Below are 23,369 nucleotides of genomic sequence, written 5' to 3'. Positions count from 1 at the left end.
GGACCATACATACATGAATGAGCATGGCTGTGTTCCAGTAAAACTTTATTTACAAAAATAAGTGTTAGCCACATTTGACTTGTGGGCTGTTAATAGTTTGACAACCCCTGATCTAGACCAGTAATCCTCAACCTGAGATGCTTTAAGCAATCTCAGTAGTCAGTCCCTGCCCCTGAACCAACAAAATAAGAACATTTGGGAATGCAGCCTTGGTTATTAGTATTTTTTTTTAAAAACTCCTTAGGTGATTTTACTCTGTAGCTAACACTGAGAAACACTGATACAAGATTCTGACCACAAAGACGTTTTTACACAATTTTATTCTTCTCCAAAGGAAAATAAACAGGCAAAACTGGTTTTTAATCACTATTATGTCTTATAGTCAGGAAAATGACTTTCAACTAAAGATTTTCTAAATTCACATTTACCTGTGTATAGATCCTCTTTGATTGTATATTCTTTATATGGTTGTTTTTTTTCCCTTTTTTCCCGGACCTATCTAAAATATTTTTCCCCTCAAAAAATTATTATTAAAATGATATCCCTTAAAAAGGGGGAAGAGTTTCTCTGAACTCTGATAGCATTTATTGCCTATCTTTCATTTGGATTTTATGGATACACAACTGCCCGTTATAAAATCCACACTAGGAATGATTTTAACTTTGGCCAACTTTCCTTTAATTCTGAAAATAAGAAGTCTTTGAAGTTTTGTTTTAGAGGGTTGTAACTTTGACTTCTAGAAACCTTTAGTTATATCTGACCCTAAATAATTTGAAGGGGTACTTAAAGCTTTTCTGGTTATTCTAGGATATTATTTGATATTGTTTTTCCAAATTTGAAATAATAATTGTTATGAGAAATACTCATAAAGTGAGTGTGGCAGACTCTTATCTTTCAAGAAACCATCTGGACCTGGTGTTTTCTTTTTGAGAGCGTGTTTATCCACTGAGCAGTGTCTTCAAGGTTGCAGAGTAATTTACAATTTTCTGTTCCTGGGGAAGTGATGCCATTCATTGTCTTGGCCCGGGCTTTCAGAAACTGAGATAACTAAAAAATGAATTGTCATATATAAAGGAACCAAGACTTGCTGGGTTTGAAGTAAATTTATTTCTTATTCTCAGCGTCTCCAGACAGCAGAAACATCTCAAAATCAGAAAGAGCTTCAGGGCAAAGATCAGATCCAGTCCTATGTAAACAGTTCATCCCAGAACTTCTCTGGTTTAGCACTGAAAGTCCTGTATCCCACAATACCCTTCAGTTATGTGAATGGAAAGTGACATATTTTTAAAGCTTTTTTGTTGGTCTTATTTTCTATCTTTTGATTATTTGATTTTCTCCTTTCTATTCTTTAACTGTATAGCATTTCTCAGACCATTTGGCTCTTATGTGTGTATTGGTGATTATAGTATTCTTTTATTAAAATAAATATGAAGAGAAAGACTTGATTACATATTCTGACATAGTAATTATATTTGTTATAGTCACTGTGGACCTATGACAAAGAACCATAGACTCGGTGATTTTTAATTAACGGGAAAGTTATTTAAAAGTCACTGGAGGCTAGAAGCCTGAGATCAGGGTGCCAGCCTTATCTTCTTGTTGTATTCTCACGTGGTGGAAAGAGAGTGAGCTAGCTCCGTGATCTTTTCTTATAAGGGCACTAATTCCATTCATGAGAGCTCTACCCTCATGACCTAATTACCTCCCAGTGTCCTCACCTCCAAATACCATCATATTGGAGGTTAAGATTTCAACATATGAATTTTGGGGGGAACACAGGCATGCAGTCCATAACAATATACTTTTTTTTTTTTTTAAGATTTTATTTATTTATTTGAGATAGAAAGAGTGCAAGAGAGCACGAGTGAGGGGCAGGGGGAGAGAGCAAAGCAGACACCCTGGTGATCAGGGAGCCCAGCAATGCGGTCCTGGACCCCAGGACCATAGGATCCCAGGATCATGACCTGACCGAAGGCACACTCTTAACCTACTGACCCACCCAGGTGCCCCACAATATGCTTTTAATTAATTGATTTTCTTGTATTCGTAGAATAAAGGGTTTGTAAATTACTACGGACCACAGAGATTTGGGATGGGAAGGAAAGTTCACACTGACCAGATTGGATTGGCTTTGCTGAAGAGTGAAATGGTATGGATTTTAAAAAACTATGCTCTGATTTGTTTTGTCAGTTGTACTTACTACATAAAGCCAGCCCTTTGCTTTCTTAACCCAGCATATAAATGCATATATACACATGCACATACATATACCACATACTATGTTATTGAACATTTATTGAGCAGCTATTATATTTTTAGTATCACATTATAATAAAGCAAACTGTATGCAATATTCTGTGTTTAATACTTGTTTGAGACTTAACAGAGAATTGACCAACACTCACCAAATTCTTAATGAACTGAAAAGAGGATTTAGAGGAAACTTAACACCCTACAACTCCAGAAATAAGACATCAAATTATATAAAATTCCTGTTTCTCATAGCATTTAAACAAAAACTCACCTCTTTTAAACTTTGTATTCCATGCTTCTCATTTTTTAAAAAAATTTGCTAGAGCATTAATTATCAGTTGTCGCTGTGTAACAGACTACTCTAAAACTGAGTGGCCTAGAATGACAAGCATTTCTTGTCTCGCTGCTCCTGAGGGTCAGCCATCTGGGAGCAGCCTTGCTGGGTGTTGGTGCATCAGGGTCTCACATGGTGTGGAGTCACACTATCAGCAAGAGCTGTAGTCTTTGGAGATGAATGGGCACAGACGCCCTGCTTGCAAGCACAATCCCCTGGTTGTTGGCAGGAAGCTTTAGTTTCTCACCCTAGGGCTACGCATGACGTGACTTCCCCAAGAGAGAGGACCAGGAGCACAGAAGAGTGAGAGAGAGACCATAACATAAATCTCGGTGTCTTTTATAATGTAATCTGGGAAGTGACATCTTTACTTCTGCTCTTTTCTACTTACTGGGCGCACAGACCCACCCTGATAAGTGTGGGGGAGGACTGCAGTGGTGTGAGTACCAGCCAGTGGAGATCATTGGGGGCCAACTTAGAGTCTGGCCCCACAACTAGAAAGCCATATTTTCTTTCCTTTGAAGCATCCCCTCCCCAACTTTTACATTCTTTACATCTCGATTTAAATTCTCATCCCACTCCCAAGAAAAGTTGAATTCTTCTTACTTTTTGACCTCAAAGCCTCTTGGACATACCATCTTAGATTTTGTTTATATTTTATTGTTATTCTTTGTTTGATCTTTTCCAGTAAACAAATACCATGTCTCTCTTGCTAAACACTCTATCCCCTAGTACTGTGCACAGTGCCTAGCACACAGCAGTTGCTTAGTAATACTTGAATATTTGAATGAATTAGCTTTTTAACATATATTTGTTTGAATGAATGAATGAATATTATAAAATAAGATTGAGTGTGATTTTAGGTTAAATGATCTATCTCAAGATCCTTTCCTACTCTAAAACATATACATAAAATCACAGTGCTGACATGGCATCATTAAAATCATATCTCTCAATAATCACTCTCAATGCAAATGGCTTGAATGCTCCCATAAAACACCACAGGGTTGCAGATTGGATAAAAAGAAATGACCCATCCATTTGCTGTCTGCAAGAGACTCATTTTGAACCCAAAGATACATTCAGACTGACAGTAAAGGGATGGAGTACCATCTTTCATGCAAATGGACCTCAAAAGAAAGCTGGGGTAGCAATTCTCATATCAGATAGATTGGATTTTAAACTAAAGACTACAGTTAGAGAAACAGAAGGGCACTATATTATTCTTAAAGGATGTATCCAACAAGTGGATATGACAATTATAAATATATATGCCCCCAACAGGGGAGCAGCAAGATACACAAGCCAACTCTTAACCAGAATAAAGAGACATATAGATAAAAATACATTAATAGTAGGGGACCTTAACACCCCACTATCAGAAATAGACAGAACACCCTGGCAAAAACTAAGCAAAGAATCAAAGGCTTTAAATGCCATACTCGACGAGTTGGACCTCATAGATATATATATAACACTACACCCCAGAACCAAAGAATACTCATTCTATTCTAATGCCCACGGAACATTCTCAAGAATAGACCATGTTCTGGGACACAAATCAGGTCTCAACCGATACCAAAAGATTGAAATTATCCCCTGCATATTCTCAGACCACAACGCTCTGAAATTGGAACTCAACCACAAGGAAAAATTTGGAAGAAACTCAAACACTTGGAGACTAAGAACCATCCTGCTCAGGAATGACTCAATAAACCAGGAAATCAAAAATCAATTTAAACAATTTATGGAGACCAACGAGACTGAAAACACAACGGTCCAAAACCTATGGGATACTGCAAAGGCAGTCCTAAGGGGGAAATACATAGCCATCCAAGCCTCACTCAAAAGAATAGAAAAATCTAAAATGCAGTTTTTATATTCTCACCTCAAGAAGCTGGAACAGCAACAGAGGGATAGGCCTAATTCACTCACGAGGAAGCAGTTGACCAAGATTAGAGCAGAAATCAATGAATTAGAAACCAGAAGTACAGTAGAGCAGATCAACAGGACTAGAAGCTGGTTCTTTGAGAGAATCAATAAAATTGACAGACCACTGGCAAGACTTATCCAAAAGAAAAGAGAAAGGACCCAAATCAATAAAATTATGAATGAAAAAGGAGAGGTCACGACCAACACCAAGGAAATTCGAAGGATTATTAGAAACTTTTATCAACAGCTATATGCCAATAAATTAAGCAATCTGGAAGAGATGGAAGCCTTCCTGAAACCTATAAACTACCAAGACTGAAACAGGAAGAAATTGATTTCTTAAATAGGCCAATTAATTATGAAGAGATTGAGTCAGTGATAAACAACCTTCCAAATAAAACTCCAGGCCCAGACGGTTTTCCTGGGGAATTCTACCAAACATTCAAAGAAGAAATAATACCAATTCTCCTAAAGCTATTTCAAAAAATAGAAACAGAAGGAAAGCTACCAAACTCATTCTATGAGGCCAATATTACCTTGATCCCCAAACCAGGCAAAGACCCCATCAAAAAGGAGAATTACAGACCGATTTCCCTAATGAATATGGACACCAAAATCCTCAACAAGATCCTTGCTAATAGAATCCAACAATACATTAAAAGGATTATCCATCATGACCAAGTGGGATTCATCCCTGGGATGCAAGCGTGGTTCAACATTTGCAAATCGATCAGCGTGATACATCATATCAACAAGAAAAGTCTCAGGAACCATATGATCCTCTCAACTGATGCAGAAAAAGCATTTGAAAAATACAGCATCCTTTCCTGATTAAAACCCTTCAGAGCGTAGGAATAGAGGGTACATTTCTCAATCTCATAAAAGCCATCTATGAAAAGCCTACAGCAAATATTATTCTCAATGGGGAAAAGCTAGAAGCCTTCCCCTTAAGATCAGGAACATGACAAGGATGCCCACTCTCGCCACTATTATTCAACATAGTACTAGAAGTCCTTGCAACAGCAATCAGACAACAAAAAGGGATAAAAGGTATCCAAATCAGCAAGGAAGAAGTCAAAACGTCTCTCTTCTCAGATGACATGATACTCTATATGGAAAACCCAAAAGAATTCACTCCCAAACTATTAGAAGTTATAGAGCAATTCAGTAATGTGGCAGGATACAAAATCAATGCTCAGAAATCAGTTGCATTTCTATACAGGAATAATGAGACCGAAGAAAGAGAAATTAGGGAATCTGTGCCATTTACAATAGCACCAAAAACCATACGTTACCTTGGAATTAACTTAACCAGAGACGTAAAGGACCTATATTCTAGAAACTATAAATCACTCTTGAAAGACATTGAGGAAGACACAAAAAGATGGAAAAATATTCCATGCTCGTGGATCAGAAGAATTAACATAGTTAAAATGTCCATGCTACCCAGAGCAATCTACACTTTCAATGCTATCCCGATCAAAATACCGAGGACATTTTTCAAAGAACTGGAACAAATAGTCCTTAAATTTGTATGGAACCAGAAAAGGCCCCTAATCACCAAGGAACTGTTGAAAAGGAAAAACAAAGCTGGGGGCATCACAATGCCAGATTTCGAGCTGTACTACAAAGCTGTGATCACAAAGACAGCATGGTACTGGCACAAAAACAGACACACAGACCAATGGAACAGAATAGAGAACCCAGAAATGGACCCTCGGCTCTTTGGGCAACTAATCTTTGATAAAGCAGGAAAAAACATCCGGTGGAAAAAAGACAGTCTCTTCAATAAATGGTGCTGGGAAAATTGGACAGCTACATGCAAAAGAATCAAACTTGACCAATCTCTCACACCATATACAAAAATAAACTCCAAATGGACAAAAGACCTCGATGTGAGACAGGAATCCATCAAAATTCTAGAGGAGAACATAGGCAGCAACTTCTATGACATCGGCCAAAGCAACCTTTTTCATGACACATCTCCAAAGGCAAGAGAAACAAAAGATAAAATGAACTTATGGGACTTCATCAAGATAAAAAGCTTCTGCACAGCCAAGGAAACAGTCAAAAACACTAAGAGGCAGCCCACGGAATGGGAGACTATATTTGCAAATGACACTACAGATAAAAGACTAGTATCCAAGATCTACAAAGAACTTCTCAAACTCAATACATGAGAAACAAATAAAAAAATGGGCAGAAGATATGAACAGACACTTTCCAATGAAAACATACAAATGGCTAACAGACACATGAAAAAATGTTCAAAATCATTAGCCATCAGGGAAATTCAAATCAAAACCACAGTGAGATACTACCTTACGCCAGTTAGAATGGCAAAAGTAGACAAGGCAAGAAACAACAGTTGTTGGAGAGGATGTGGAGAAAGGGTATCCCTCCTACATTGTTGGTGGGAATGCAAGTTGGTACAGCCACTCTGGAAAACAGTGTGGAGGTCCCTTAAAAAGTTAAAAATTGAGCTACCCTATGACCCAGCCATTGCACTACTGGGTGTTTACCCCAAAGATACAGACGTAGTGAAGAGAAGGGCCATATGCATGCCAATGTTCATAGCAGCATTGTCCACAATAGCTAAATCATGGAAGGAGCCGAGATGCCCTTCAACAGATGACTGAATTAAGAAGTTGTGGTCCATATATACAATGGAATATTACTCAGCTATCAGAAAGAACGAATTCTCAACATTTGCAGCAACATGGATGGCACTGGAGGAGATAATGCTAAGTGAAATAAGTCAAGCAGAGAAAGACAAATATCATATGATTTCTCTCATCTTTGGAACATAAGAAATAGGATGATCGGTAGGGGAAGAAAGGGATAAAGAAAGGGGGGGTAATCAGAAGGGGGAATGAAACATGAGAGACTATGGACTATGAGAAACAAACTGAGGGCCTCAGAGGGGAGGGAGGTGGGGAATGGGATAGACCGGTGATGGGTAGTAAGGAGGGCACGTATTGCATGGTGCACTGGGTGTTATACGGAACTAATGAATCATCAAACTTTATATCGGAAACCGGGGATGTACTGTATGGTGACTAACATAATATAATAAAAAATCATTAAAAAAAAAAGTCAACTAATAAAAAAAAGAAAAAAAGAAATCACAGTGCTGGAGACAGTATAATAATAATAAATAATAATAATATAATAAAAATAAAATATAGGACCTCATAGATACCATTAAAAGAAGGAACATCTTTTAATCTATTTAGTTTCTAAAAGAAAATATTAAAGTTGGCAATTTTTTTTTTTAATTTAGGAGGGAGGGAGAGATAGAGCATGAGCAGGGCAGAGAGAGAGAGAGAGAGAAGCAGACTCCTGCTTAGCAGGGAGCCCAACATAGGGCTTGATCCCAAGACCCCAAGATCATGACCTGAACTTCTGAAGGCAGAAGCTTAACTGACTGAACCACCCAGGTGCCCCATAAAAATTCCAACAGCCATGACTCTTTTTTTTTTTTTAAGATTTGATTTATTTATTTGAGAGGGAGAGAGAAAGAAAGAGAGGGAGAACTCTGAAGGAGAAGCAGACTTCCCGCTAAGCAGAGAGCCCTATCGCAGGACCCTGAGATGATGACCTGAGCCGAAGGTGGATACTTAACTGACTCAGCCACCCAGGAGCCCCAGTTGGCATTAAAAAAAAAAAAGATTTTGGCAATTATTGGAAAGACCAAACAATTCCAAGACTTGAGAACAGGAATGAAATTAGTGGTCCACCATTCCCCTATGCTTGCTTCCTCCCCAATTTTTGTTATATATGTTGGTCAAGTCTGAGTTTTATGTCATTACTTCATGCTTGAATTCTAAGCTCGATGATAGAAGTAAAGAATGACAGAAGTAGAACTATGGAAATGATGGGCACTTTTTCTAGTCCATAATATTTTAAACCTATATATGAAGTTGCTTTGTACAAATATATTTCCAAATATAACACTATTTAATTTTTGAAAGCTTGAAGATAAAATTGCAGTGTCAAATAGAATTTGTTAAGTGCCTATTCTTTTATGATGCCAGAGAATTTGTATCTTTTTCTAAAAAGTAAGTAATTTGTCATTTTCATTCAACATATGTTTGCTTGCTTGATTTTTAAAGGTGGAGGCTGTAAAATTATTTCTTACACCAGAAGATTTGGATGATCCTGTAAATAAAGCAAAGAAATATTTTCTTCAAACTGGTATTTAAAAATTTCTTTACCCTATACATTGTCATGCAAATACATAATACAGATGTTATGTCAGCAGGAGGGCATTCATCGCTACATAAATGTGATAAGAAATAGATTGTAATATATATTTAATAATTTTATTACATGCCTAAGACACTCAGTTTTGGCCAGATAGCCAGGACTTTTGTCTGAATTTTAACTCTTGCTTGGGGGTAGGAGTGAGGGGAGAAATAGCTTCTTAGTTTTTCTTGGTCTAAATCCTCAGAGGAGGTAAGAATTTCAAATTCGAAACTGGTACCAATGGAAGTATACACTACAATCAGGGGAGACTTGATTACATATAAGTTTATTTGTTATAGCCAATACTTTGTACATTGTTTTTAGTTTAGTTGCCATTCAGCCCAGTCAATTTTGACACTTCAGCTTAATATGATGGTTTATGTGCAGAATGCTTCCTGGGAAACACCAAAGAAAAGTGGTTATGAGTGTGGATTCTAGAGTCAATTCATATGGGTTTGACTCTCAAAATGACTTATGTGTTTGTATCTAGAGTTCCAAGAATATAATTTCCCTATGGCAGTGATTCCTAAACTTTAGTGTGCATAAGAAACACCTGGTACATTTATTAAAATGAAGATTCCTACCTGAATAAGCATCTTTGCAATAGAGTTCATTAATTTAATTTTAAAAAGCATCCCATTAGTAAGGCCTGTTAGCATACTTGAAGGATCCAACCCTTTCTTACTCAAAAGAGTCTGTGTAACTGTTTGTAATAGCTCTTTAAAAATATGTAGGTGCAGAGGTTTATTTAATGGTTTTTTTTTAAGAAGTCCTCTGAATAATTGCAAGTTAGTTTATTTCCATTCTGAAGTAGGTATTACTAATGTGCTTTTTGCTTTTTTTTTTTAAGCAGGGAAAGTGGATGGAGAACGGACCATATGATTAAGATCTTTATTAAACAAACAAACACTTCAGGTGTAGCTAGGTTTATAGTTGGTGCTAAGCGTCATCCTCATATTCAAGTTTATAAGATAGCACAGTTCATTGCCTCTTATTTAGAAGGCATAATAAAGGTCTTTATAACTGGCCTGTAAATGAACGTGGTTGACTGACGGATTTCCTCTTTATTTCAGAGGATGCTAAAGGCACACTTTCATTGATGCCTGAATTCAAAGTTCGAGAGAGAGCACTGTTGGAATCATTGCATCGCTTTGGCATGACGGAAGAGGGCTGTATCCAGGCATGGTTTTCTTTTCCCCATTCAATGCGCATATTCTACGTTCATGCATATAGCAGCAAAATTTGGAATGAGGCAGTATCCTACAGACTTGCGACCTATGGATCAAGAGTAGTAGAGGGTGATTTGGTCTGTTTGGATGAAGATGTTGATGATGAACATTTCCCAAATAGTAGAGTAAGTATCATTTCATCAAAGTTGTCAAGAGTAGTTACCACACTGGGAACATTAATTTTCAGAAGCCTTTATTTTAGAAACAATTTAGAACTAAAGATACTTTTTTTTTTCTTTCTGTTTGCTTATCTTCTGCTTCTATGCTGCTAGCTAAGGCTTAACACATGTCTGTAAATGGTAAAATAAAAATAGTGGCATTAAGTGAAAGGTAAACTTTCCTTTAAAGAATATGTTTTAAAGAATTACATAATTAATGCACAAAATAGTATCATTAAAAGTGAAAAATCAGTTTACATATGAAGCTGTCATCTTGTCACCACTCATTGTTTTTCCCTCCTCTGTATCCAGGAAATCAACCTCTGTTTTTTGACCTGTGTCCTTCTAGACCTTTTTCTATGCTTTCACATAAATATCCATTGGAGAATGTATTTTTATTCTATTAGCTAACACTGAGAAAAGAAAAGGAAGGGCTTAGAGCTCAGAGCTTTAAATATGAAAGAGAATACAATTTTTATAATAATGGTATATGGGGTGTGTAATGTGTGTATTTCTTTTATATAAATGTGATTTTATTTAATTGCTATTTCACAGCTTGCTTTTTTCCTCTTAACAATTTATATCATAAAAGTTGATTCTTCCATTTCCTCTCTATCCAACTAGTATTTTTATCTTTGTGGGTTTGAACAGTTTAAATAATGAATCTGAATTCCATAAATCAAGTAAAGAAATTTATTTTGTAATATAATGCAAAAAGAACAAATTATAATGCAAAAAGAACATTATCTCAAGTTAGTCTTACAAAGATGTTATAAAAGTGGAAGGTTTTGAGTAGTGCTTTCATATATAACATCACAACATCATTGAATTTTAGATGAGAAAAGGACTTTAGAGACCTTCTTTAACTCCCATTTTATAGACGTGAAAATTGAGACCCAAATTAAAAGACAATTAAAAGACCCTAGCCCGAATTGATGTCTAACAGAGAAATCATGGAATACAGAAAAGCATCTAGAGAGAGAACATGGCCCAGTTTTTCAAAATTGAAGAAACATAGACTCTGAACTCTATGTAAAGGAAGCTTTATCTAAGTTAATGACAGAAGTCTGGATATATGAATTAAGGTTTTTGGTTGGTTGGTTGGTTTTGGTTTTGGTTTTAAGTAATGGAGATCTACCTTAAACCAACCTAAGGAAAAGTGGACAGGAATTGATTGGCTGTCATAACTGAGACTCTGATTGATTCAGGCACAGCTATATCCAGGCTCCTAAATGATCTATCTCTTATTTTCTTCATCTGTCAACTATGTTTCCCTCTGTTAGAGCCATTCTCAGTGTGGCTTGTTCTTTCGATGGCATGATGGTTATGAGCATCTCTAAGTTTATTTCTTACAACTTGTAGAGAAGAGGACTTTTCTTCCCAGTGGAATAAAGGCCCTGGAATTCAGTCTCTCTGGCTAGGAGTAGCCTGGCTTGGGTCCCATGTCCAGGCCCAACCAATTATTATGAACTGGAGTATGTGATTGGTTAAGCCTGTGTTCCAAAGGATCTTTCCTGGAACCATCTCACCCAAATCATGTTTGAGAGCTGGGAGGGGAGCTCCCTGAAAATGAGGGTGCTCCTGTTGGAAAAGAGAGCCAAGGCTGAAGCAATGGATATCTGCTTCACTGTGTCATTGAGTGGGCGGCTTATGAATATTTAGATAAGAAAGTGATCACAAGGAGCATAAATTACTAACAATGGTCACTTAACTAAGACAAAAATCTGAAATTGTAAAAAGAAATCTAGCAGCATTTTAGGTCTTATTTTACCTTGTGAATGGAAGAATAGATATCAGTGATCCCCTTTTGATAAATAGTGAAAAATCATGTTTTTTCACACATTCCAGAAAACATGTTCATTTAAATATTACCTGGGCTACACATTATTTAGTAAGTTAGCTATTCCGAATTCAGATTTTCAGAAGTTAAAGGTTACTTTGACAAGACATGGTAATAATCTCTGAAATACATGTCTTATAAGACCTCTTTGTTCAAAGTAACATTTGCAAGGACAGTTTTGTGATCAGAACTGTATCTGTTTTTCTTTTGGAGCTGTAGGAAAAAGGAGAACATTTTCTCCTTCATATCTTGCTAAGTTTCCTCCTATTAGAAAAAAAAAAGTCTTTGTACATTTTAAGACCAATCATTTATACTTTGTTAGTGAGCACTAAAAATAGAAAAGGCAGGACTTAGAAGCCCAAGATGTTAAGACATGAAAATGAAAAAGACAGTAAACTCTCTAATAAATGATATATGGGGTGTGTAATGTTGTGCATCTACAGTTAAGAATTGTAGGAAACTAATCTGGTTCTTGATAGGATTACTAGACTAACAGTTATACATTTATTTCAAGTCACTTGGTAGATTTTTCTTTTAATTTCTTGGTGAACAAGATAGAGAATTGTGTCAGATGATTAAAAAGGTGAATTCATAGTTGGGGAATAGCCCTATATTAAAAGCATGTTTGTTAATTAAAAAATCAATTGATATCAACCTGGAGGGAGCTTTCTAACCACAAAATATGGTCTTCTGTACTTGACCATGTTTTCCAGTATTTTCGTAAATTATTTAAATTGCATCATTGTAAGTAGGCTTAAGAGTTTGTGAAAGAAAGCTAGAAATGATGATGCAGGAAAGATCCTCATCCCATGGATTTGGGTGAAATCACATCTAGAGTTTTATAGCCATTTCTGAGTCCAGCAACTAAAAGGCATACATACCAATAAACAAACATACAACCCAAAATGAAAGACAAAGGGGCAATAATTATTGATTAGACTGTGCAGACTTGAGGGCAAAGCCAGCAGAGTTGGAGGGGATCTGGACACTGAATGCTTTAGGAAGGTGGGGATGCTGTTCATCTGTTTAATGGTAACACTGCCTTTATACTTGAACTTTCAAGTGCTGGAGAAATCAGAATTATTTATTCTATAGTGTCCTATACACACTGTCCTGTATCTTGGACTTAACATACCCTCTTTCCCCCCCCCACCTCCTATTACTGTTCTATGAAACATGTTTTGAGAAATACCACTTCTCAGAGAGTATTATGATACTTGTTGGCGACGGAGGTGGGGGGAGAGCGGTTCCCACAGGCAGATTTTTGATTCAGCATAACAACTTTGTGAATTAGGAAAAGCTGTTGGTGATGAGGTGAAAGTATCGCCTCGGCGTGTTAAGCTACCACCATTCTCTTTGTGTTTCGACTTCAGTTATCAGTGGTTAAAGCAGGAAGTATCATTCTAATTTTTATTTAGTCTAGAAACAGATTGTGAAAATAATCTTGTTTGGGGATATGTATTTTCAGCATAGGAGTCAAATTATACATAAAGGGAAAATTGAGGAAATGAATCATCCATATTTTTGTCATGTTTTTAAAATACAGGTTCATCTAGTAACTGAAGAAGAGGAATCAGCTAACACGTATGCAATACATCAGGTAAGTTTGTTTGAAAATTGGTATCACTTAGGTCTAAATGTAGATATTATGTCCAAAAGACATAATGTTGATCAGTTCTCTTCCCCACCGTTTTTTTTAAACCACATTTTAATTCAGGTACAATTTATATACAATAAAAAAATCAATTTTCTTAGTTTACAGTTCTAAGAGTTTTGATAAACATACTCTTGAGACCACCACAAAAATCAAGATAAAGAACATTTTTATCTCTCCCTAAAATTTCCCCATGCTCTTTTTAGTAAACTCCCACCCCTACCCCCCACCCCAGCTCCTGAGCGGCTCATCCATTTTCTGCCCCTATTGTTTTGCCGTTGAAAGAATGTCAAATAAATGGAATCATTTGGCTTGTGGTGTTTTATGTCTGGCTTCTTTCAATTAGCATAATGAATATGAAATCCATTCATATTGTATCTATTCGAATATTTTGCTTTGTTCCTTTTTCTGACTACCTTTTGGTACTGTTTAAGAAAAATGTCTAGAAATCATCAGCAAGGCAGGAAAGCCCTTCAAACTGTGGTGTCTTCTCATAAGCAGCTAAGCAAAACACTATATTTGCTGCTACTGGCTCACTCTCATGTTTTTAAATAAGTAAGAAGAATGTAAAGTTATCAGCCAAAATACCAGTTATATCAGTGAGTGGTAGGGGTTGTTCTTTCTGTTATAGAAACAGTATGCTTTTTGGATTGTATGACTACATTGAGATGAAGTCTTTGTCGGCTAATTAAATGTACCCAAACCTCTTGTTTCCTCTCTACATTAACAATAGTTTGTCTAATAATATCTGACTTGAGTTGGTTACCTTGGTTATTGTGAGTCCTTCTTGATTTTAGTTAGCTCTTTTCTTTGCCTGGCAGCATTTAAAATAAAGTAGTGTAGCATTCAATGGCATGTTTTAGGCTGATTGTAATGTTTATGTCCTGAGGCGTAATGATCGTATCTCAGTGATTTTCTTATATACCAAATCTCAGTGATACGATGATTGTATATTTTTCTGAAGGCTGTTTCATGTAATTTTGTCCCCCTTTTTCTGCACAGGTGGTTCTTCCAGTGCTTGGATACAATATTCAGTACCCGAAGAACAAAGTTGGGCAGTGGTACCAGGAAGTACTTAGCAGAGATGGACTACAGACATGTAGGTTTAAAGTACCAACTCTGAAACTCAATGTTCCAGGATGCTATAGACAGATACTGAAACATCCCCGTAATGTCTCATACCAACTAATGGAAGAACATGACGTCGATGTCAAAACTGAAGGTTCCCACATTGATGAAGCAACTTTATCTCTTTTGATCTCTTTCGATCTTGATGCTTCGTGTTATGCAACAGTCTGTCTGAGGGAGATAATGAAGCATGACTTTTAGAACCACTAGCCTTGATATAATCATATATATATATATCACTCTTTAAAAGGAAGGGAGCTAAAATTTCTTAAGCACCTGCCATGTGCTAGGAGCCTTATAATTGTTATGTCCTGTAATTACAAAGCATCCTGGTGAAGTAGGAGTTTGATGCTGATGTTCTAGAGGACATATAGCTAGTAAGCAGCAGCATCTGAATTTAAGATCCCAAAGCCTGTGTTCTTTCTAGTGTCTAATGTTTGAGTGATCTTTATTCTGTGCTATAGAATTTATGATCTTTCTTGACTATTCAAATAATACTGCAAGATAACATGTAAGAAAAAAACATGTTTGGAGTAATGTTTATATCCTCTAGCTCCTTGCTTAGAATATAGATGAAACTAGATTGTAATACGGTTGGAGAGAAAGAGCAATGAAGCATTTTGTTAATTATTATTGTCATTCTTTTCTGTTTTTGAAATTACTGATCAGAATAATACAATAGTGAAATATAATCCCTGTATTTATGATAGCTACCCCAGGGTAGCTTACCCTTTTATGAGATAAATTATCTTCAGTGAAGATTGAAATAAAATTTTTCATACATTTTCTTTATCTCAACATACAGTTGACACTCTTGACTTTCTGTGATATTTTTTCCTATTATCTAAAACATAGATTTTAGAGTCAGACTGACCTGGGCTCAGACTCCAGCTCTGACACTTACTAGTGACGTTGGGTATGTTATTGATTCTCTTTGAGGCTTTCTTAAAGAATCTAGACAGCACCAACCTCATAAGCAACAAGTAATTGGATTGTCTCCACCTGTTATGTTGCTAGAGGAAGAAAACATTTTGCCCATTTGAAAATTGAAATATTTGTTTAACTATCCCACATCATATATCATCCTTAACCACTTTATATCAGTTAAATTTGGGAAGGGTGGTATATATTGATCAGGAAGATCTAACATACTTTCATTGCTGGTAGTATAACATGATGATGAAATTTAAAAAGCAGTATAGAGCATTACATGTCAGTAATGTGGCACTTTTAGATACTCACGTCAGTGAAACTATTTTAGGTATAGTAGCATAAGGAAATTAAATTCAAAAGAAGGAAAAGAGTTATATGCAATGCAAAATTTGCTCATTGCAACATTTTTATATAAAATGAAAGAAATTATAAATAGTTTGAAAGTCCAGCATTAGACAACTAAAGTAAGTAAAATGAGATGGTCAGCTTGATGGCAAAATATGTGGTTATTAAAAATAATGATAAAAATTTGGGTATGTGTGAAAATGTTGCCGCTCAGAACCAGAACATAGATTTTACAAATGCAGTATACACACTGAATGCAGCTTTTACAAAGAGAGGCACGTTAGCATAGTGATTAAAAGCATAGTTACTGTGGAAAAACCCCAAGTTTGAACCTTGGCTCTGCCACATAGCATGTGGCCTTAGATAAGTTATTTAAGCTTTGTGGGCTTTAGTTTCAACATCTATGAGATGAAAGTGGTAATGTACCTACCTCATAGGATTACTGTGAGGATTTACCAAGTTCACGGATACAAAGCAGCTTAGAAAAGTACCCGCTGCTTAGTTATTGTTAAATAAGTATCCACAGATGCAAGTTTGGAAAGGAAGAGAAAAAACATGAAAATAGGTTTCTTTTTTTGTCATGATATATTTTAATAATAAATAAATCTCAGAACACAAAAATTGGACCTTGTAGTCCCATTGGGTTTTTAAAATTACCTGTATCATCTTAGTATTTATTGAAAATAAAATGCTATATTGAGTAGTAAAAAATTTATTAAAAATGTGCCATTTCATATAATAAATTATATCCTGCAAATGTAATCAGAAAGTGAATTATGTAAATTATTCAGTTCTAGATGTCTCAAGTGTTGAGTAGCAATTAGAAAATATGAAAGCATTAGAATATGCTATCATTAATATTATTTTCTTTGCCTGTAGATGGCACTATAATTTTAGATATCTTATTTATTTATTTAATACTTCGGCCACATGTAAGGAAAGAATCACTAAATTTATTTCAAGACACCATAAAATGTATTCAGATACTGTTGATGTGGAAAATTATTTTATATGCCAATAATATTTCACATGTTAATTTTTTTTCAGTGTAAGGCCTTGAATATACTTTGGACCAAATGATGACCAGTCACCTAGGTTTTTGCAGTTTTCCTGGGCATTTCAGGACTTCAGAAGGATAATCTTTGGATTAGTTTTAATTTTCAAGGTTGCTTTTGAAACTGAGCAATAGTGCCTCAGGATTACTCAGGTAAAACAAATTAAGGTCTTTTTATTAAGCTAAAAACACTTCGATGTTTGTGACTTAGATTAAACTGAAAGTCATATGCAAGTTTCAGTTTAAGTAACATTTATTGTTTTTTGTGCCAGCACTTTCACTTCTCTCATTTTAATCCATATACCCAACCTATAGGTAGGTAATATTTTCCCTGATTTTGCAGATGGGAAAATATCTGAGTGGTTTACTAACCTCTCCAAGGTCAGACAAGATAGTATGTGGCTAAACTTGATTATGCTTTGTAGATCAGTACTGTTTTCATCTACCTAATATTTGCCTTCTGAAAACAAGTTTTTTTGTTAATGACTTTCATTTCCACTAACTCAGTATTACTTGCCATTGATTAATAGGCATATTGGAGCATGTCATGAGAGAAACAAGGTTCCTTTTGAGATTCTGGAACCAGAATAAAAGTAAAGGAGAGCCTTCAGGAAATTCCCAGATCATTTTGGAATATTTTCCAGAATACTTTGGAACTTGTATCACGTTGATAGGCACAATTATTGCAGGTCATAGGAAATTATTTTAGATGCTACTGGCACAATATTAATACTGAAAAAAAAATGACGAGAGAGTTGCTCCTTTTTTAGAAAATCTCATGAAACGCTAACAACAGTGTCGAGCACCTAAATTCTCAATGTTGACTACTGTGCTATATGGTGAAAGTTTTACAATGGAATGGTTAATGACTTCCTCTTGAGATCTGATCTGACCCTGTCGTAGCATAATTATAATTCAGCACACTTTTAGATTTATTTATTTTTTTTGTAAGTGGGAATAACTATTTCTAAATCTGGGAGTTGAGCAATTCATTCAAATTAAAATCTTTAAGAACTATCTAAGTCAGTGTTTTCAGTATTTTCCACCTGAGAACTACCTTTAGGAGACCAAAAAGAAAATGAAGCCCCAGGTTACCAGTGAAGTTTTCTTGCATTAATGTAAGGATAGAAAAAGAGGTTGGAGGAAGATATGGAAGTGAGGAAAATTGGACTTCTTATTTTTTTTTCTCAGTTTACCTCTGAAGTGTTTGGATTTTTACGTAAGAATGTATATGTGTATTTGTTTTGCAATTAAAAACCTTGAAGAAGGGGCGCCTGGGTAGCTCAGTCAAAGTGTCTGCCTTCAGCTTAGGTCATGATCCCAGAGTCGCAGAATCGAGCCCCGCGTTGGACTCCCTGCTCAGAGGAGAGTCTGCTTCTCCCTCTGACCCTCACCTTGCTCGTGTTCTCTCTCTCTCATTCTCTCTCTCAAATAAATAAATAAAATCTTAAAAAAAAATAAATAAAATTAAAAAAAAAAAAAACCCACCCTGAAGAATACTTAAGGCTCAGAGAAGGTAAGGTAAGGGAATTGATGGATTATGACAGCGTTGTTTTCGGAATGGATCTTCTGGTGGCTCATGCCAGCATATTGTCAGAAGGAAATTTATGCATTATCTGTTTTAATGGCACTAATGGCAGTTAATACAAATAGTTTAAAGTTTTAGTGCCTGTGCTATGGATTTTGCTTTCAGACTCGGAAAGGTTCTGTCTGAGAGGTAGTTGATGCCTTATGGTATTGTTATAGTCTATTTTTCCTGAGCCCTTCTGCTTTACCTATTTTTGATAGGCCACCAAGCAATGCCAAATGTCTGACATAATAATCAACAAATATTTGAGTACCCCTAAATAAAAGGCACTCTGTAAGATACTGTGGGGAAAGACAAAAATAAATAACATCTCTGCCTTTGAGGGATTAACAGTGTTATATCCCTTCAGATAACATTTGATTTGAAATGTTGTTATCTGCACAAAGGATATGCAGGCTAAATGGCAAGGAGAACAAGTAACGACTTTCCATTTTGCGTATGGCTCACTGTATGGCCAGTAATACCTTACTTGACCTCTCAGCACCTCATCCTGAATCCTTCAGTGATACTTATATTAGCATTTCTAAGCATTTTGAGATCTCCTCTTAAAATATGCTTTGAACTATTCAGTCTAAATGCTGCTTTCTGGAAAGCTACTACTTTAAAGAATGGGAAATGGTGTTAATGGAGTTAATCTTGTGTAATTTCAGTGTGGGTTGTCAGGAATATCTTTAAGTAAAGAAAATGACTCTAATCTTCTTAGGCAATTCATTTTCTCAGCTGCTGTGAGGCAGAGCTAATTTACTCTGCCTGTGTACATAGACTGTCTTACTAAAGAGAAATTTTACTTATGGAAAGAAGTCAGGACATCCATGAAATTATTTAAATTTAGGTATCTTGGAAAGTATTATAAAATACATATTAAATTGTCTTTTTCATTATCAGTTTCCTTAATAAATACCCAATTAAGCTACCAATATAGAAATGAAATCCCTGTTACAAGGAAGAAATTTCATTATGGAGTCAAAACGAGAGCTATTTAGTTGTTTTTAAAGGGAAGAGATCAAAGAACTGGTCAGTCCTTAACTGAGGGTGTTCAAGCAGCCCGATGGGGGTGGGAGTGGTGAGGTTAGGGATTCAGTTCTTTATGCTTTCATTCCAAGTCACCCTTTTCTGATGAGCCCTACTGGCATTCTCTTAGTTAGGTCAGGATTCTGAACTTTTCACTACAATAGGGTTTTAATGTTAGCTGATTATTGTTTTCACCCCCACCCCTAGTCATAAAGGACTAGTGTTCTTTTTCTAAAAAGAGAAGATGAAGACTATTTCTATTAAAAAAAACAACCACAAAACCTTTATAAGTTTCTTAGGTTATATAGCACAATGTTTTGTTTGTTTGTTTTTTTTTTTTTTGCATCTGATTTTCAAAAGGAAACTAGGTTCATTTTTTCAATATATTAAGGTAAATCTAATAAATTTTTATGATATGTGAATAACAACAAAGCACTTTTCCTATTTAGAAATGATTTTTAGAAAGTTTGAGAAGCAGTTATTCCAAAGTCAAAGAGCATTCTCCTAAGGTATTGAAAGAGAAAATTTTAATTTCATAGTGAAGCATTTGATGATTGTATTTTTTTATGTACATATTCTCTCTAGTTTTGATTATTCTGATAATTTTCTAACTGACTGCTTCTGTTCTTCATTCTAACTAGTCCGTCCTGTGTACTAATGTCAGTTAACCTTGTAAAAGTAGAAATCTGATCCTGTCATTGTGTTTTGACCGTTTAGCATTTCAGTGACTTCCCAGTCACTTTTATTCTCATGGAATAAAAGTCCAAATCTTTAAACATAGCACATACATATCTGCACAGTATGACTTCAGATTATCTTTACATTGTCATCTTCTACTTACTCCATAAACATACCTTTTGTTTTAGCTCTGTTTGCTCTTTCGCAAATATAGTAGGTTTTCCTATGTTATACCTCCCAACCTCCCATTCCTGTTGGCAGGATGTCTTTTCTGCTTAAGTTAAATATCTTGTCTGTGAAGTCTGTGCTCTCATAACACTTGTCTATGTCTGTACTATCTCATTAGTCACATTGCGTTGTACTTACTTGACTAAATATCTGGCTCATCTACTACTAACCATTCAAAGGAATTCATCTGTATACCTCAGGGACCCATCAGTGTCTAACATGTAATAGGTTAAAATGCTGAATGAATACCACAAACATACCTTAGTAAATTTATTTGGTAAATAGATATAACATATATAATCCCGGAAAGTTCTAAAATAGTTCTTTACCCTCACAGAAAGTTTAGGAGAATTGGGTCTCATTAGATTGCTTTTCCACTTTTACAGAATTGACAAAATAATTTTAATAGTTTCACCTTTGTCATTGCTACCTAGAAAATGTCTACCTTTTATTTAAATACTAAATGCATTGTAGAATTTCAGAGCTCAGAACAAGTTCTCAAGGAGTATAACTATTCTTATTTTACAATTGAAGTTTCCAGGGCTTAAAGAGCTTAGGTAGCTTACTGGAAGTTGCAAAGAGAGTTTAACCTAGCTCCTGAGTTTCTAGGCCCATGATGATAACTACTTTGCTCCGCTGATTTCTAATGTAAACTGTCTCAGTTCTCTGCTTAACTAGTGGATATTTAATTCCTGCCCTATCTCTGAATTGACCTGTATATTTGTAATTCTTTATGACATTAAGACAAATTGGGGGAAGACTCATTTTAAATGACATAATGATAATAGCTGTCAGTAATTGAGCATTATATGCTAAGCATTTTACAACTTAGTACATACCTATAGAATAATTACTGTTAGTATTTTTGTTTTATGGATGAGGACATAGGATTGAGTGCAATTAAGAAACTTGAGAAAGGTAAAACATGGAGCCAGAACTGGAAGCCAGATATTTTTTCTTACAGAATCCAGAGACCCTTAAGCCATGAACTTGGTTTGAAATTAAATGACTGTGACCCCAGTCACGTCATAGAAGCCAAAACAAGTGTTCTTTTGAAGTCACCTTATCCCAGGTTTGAGTAAATGTTCAAGGACAGGGAACATCACAGAAGAAAGCAAAGCATCATGAATGAGAGCCCGGAGAAACAAAAGACAGTATAAATAGACCTACAGGACCTCAGAATTCTAGACGTGGATCTCATATTTATTCTTTTTAAAGAAGTAAGAGACAAGCTTGAAAATGTGCAGGGAACTAGAAGCTAAAACACAATTTAGCATATTTGAAAAAGAACCAACAGACTGTCGAGAAGTGAAAATTCTAATCAAAACTTGAAACTCATTGTATGAGTTTAATAACATTACACAAAATTGAAAAGTGAAGTAGTTCAGAAGAAATCCAGAATGGAGCAAAAATGAGATTTAAAAAAAATGCAGAGATATGGAAGACAGAGAGAAACTTTAAAATCCATTTAATTGGAATCTGAAGGAAAGGGGAAAGAATGAGGCAGAGGCAACATTTGAAGAGATAATGGCTGAGAATTTTCTGAAACTAGTAAGACACTAAAATATGGATTTAAGAAGTGCAGTGCATCCCAAGCAGTGTAAGTATAATGAAAGCCGCATTGAGATACATCATAGTGAATCTGCAGAGCAGCAATAATAAAAAGAAGAATCTTAAAAGCAGTCAGGGAAAGATTATTCTCAAGGAATGAATAGGGTGATAGCTGGCTCTCCAGAGCAATGATGGAATATATTAAAATAACAGAAAATTTGCAGCCACGTACTCAGTAGAAGAAATTCCAAAACAAAAACAAAAAAGAACAACAAAAAACACTTCAGACAGAGGTTAAGGGATCCCAAATTAAAAGCCTAAAATGGAGGAATGAATGATGAACGAGAAAAGTGATAAATATGTGGTTTAAATATAAACAAACACTGACTTTGTAAAATGATAATGTCTATAATATCTTCTGGGTTACAAAAGAACAATAAAACAGAGAGCCTGGGAGGAAACTAAAGGAGGCTAATGATCTAAGGTGGTTGTGTTATCTGTTAAAAAGGGTAAATATATTGATTAGCTTTAGTCTTCTTTAAGTTAAACTTGTGTGGTATAGTATCTATAATAGTCACTAAAATAATAAAAACAGCTCTAACATCCAAACTAAGTGCAGGATGATTGCTCTAGTGTGTGTCCTACAAATTACAGCTTCATGATTAATTTGATGTACTTGATAAGAGAAATTTGATGAAAATACAAGAATCATTTACATTATCATGAAAAAGATTTAACATTGATTTTTTTAAAGAATAGGAAGAGCTGTTAGCTTCTTCAAGCATAATTTCAAGTATTGTAAACTTTGAATGAATGTAAAAAAAAGATTCAGTATTTACTATTTTTTAGACACTGTCACACATAATATTTTTTTAATGATAAATTTTGACCAGGAAGTGTGTTTGGCCATTTCACACACAAAACTCATTACTGAAACACTATGATCAGAGAAACGAGCTCAAATTTCTCATTAAAATTTTGAAAATACTTCATTTTGGAACTATGTTAACTCAATAGTATCTTCTCTAGTAGTTGTATTTATTTCATTTTCTGATCATATTTATATAACGAAAGGTAATGCTTTTTTCATTAACTCATACTCCTAAATTCTCTTCAGTTTACTTTAGTGTGATACAGATACTATTTTCTACATATGAGGGGAAAAGTTTGGGAAACACTACCTTATATAGAGCCATGTGAAGTTG

The 23,369-nt window shown here is 35.3% G+C and overlaps 1 protein-coding gene across 4 annotated transcripts in view; it reads left to right on the top strand.

Annotated features, from left to right (window-relative positions):
- The window catches only part of PUS7L (pseudouridine synthase 7 like), a 40,008-nt gene extending 17,235 nt beyond the window's left edge, over positions 1-22,773 (top strand). For 3 of the 4 annotated variants that reach the window (XM_045801244.2, XM_045801243.2, XM_045801242.2), the window contains exons 5-9: positions 2,051-2,149; positions 8,635-8,716; positions 9,841-10,121; positions 13,541-13,594; positions 14,651-15,585. In XM_045801244.2, the coding sequence (XP_045657200.2) occupies positions 2,051-2,149; positions 8,635-8,716; positions 9,841-10,121; positions 13,541-13,594; positions 14,651-14,977 (843 nt within the window). In that variant the 3' untranslated portion in view covers positions 14,978-15,585. Of the gene's footprint in view, positions 1-2,050; positions 2,150-8,634; positions 8,717-9,840; positions 10,122-13,540; positions 13,595-14,650; positions 15,586-17,101 lie in introns of those variants that run through there. The other variant, XM_045801245.2, reaches the window with a different exon arrangement.
- Positions 22,774-23,369: the final 596 nt, after the last annotated feature.

Source organism: Ursus americanus, chromosome 25 (assembly GCF_024610735.1).
Source record: "Ursus americanus isolate L20-20 chromosome 25, mUrsAme1.1.p, whole genome shotgun sequence".
NCBI lineage: Eukaryota > Metazoa > Chordata > Mammalia > Carnivora > Ursidae > Ursus > Ursus americanus.
The sequence above is the reverse complement of the archived record's forward strand: the minus strand, read 5'-3'. Positions and strand labels throughout refer to the sequence as shown.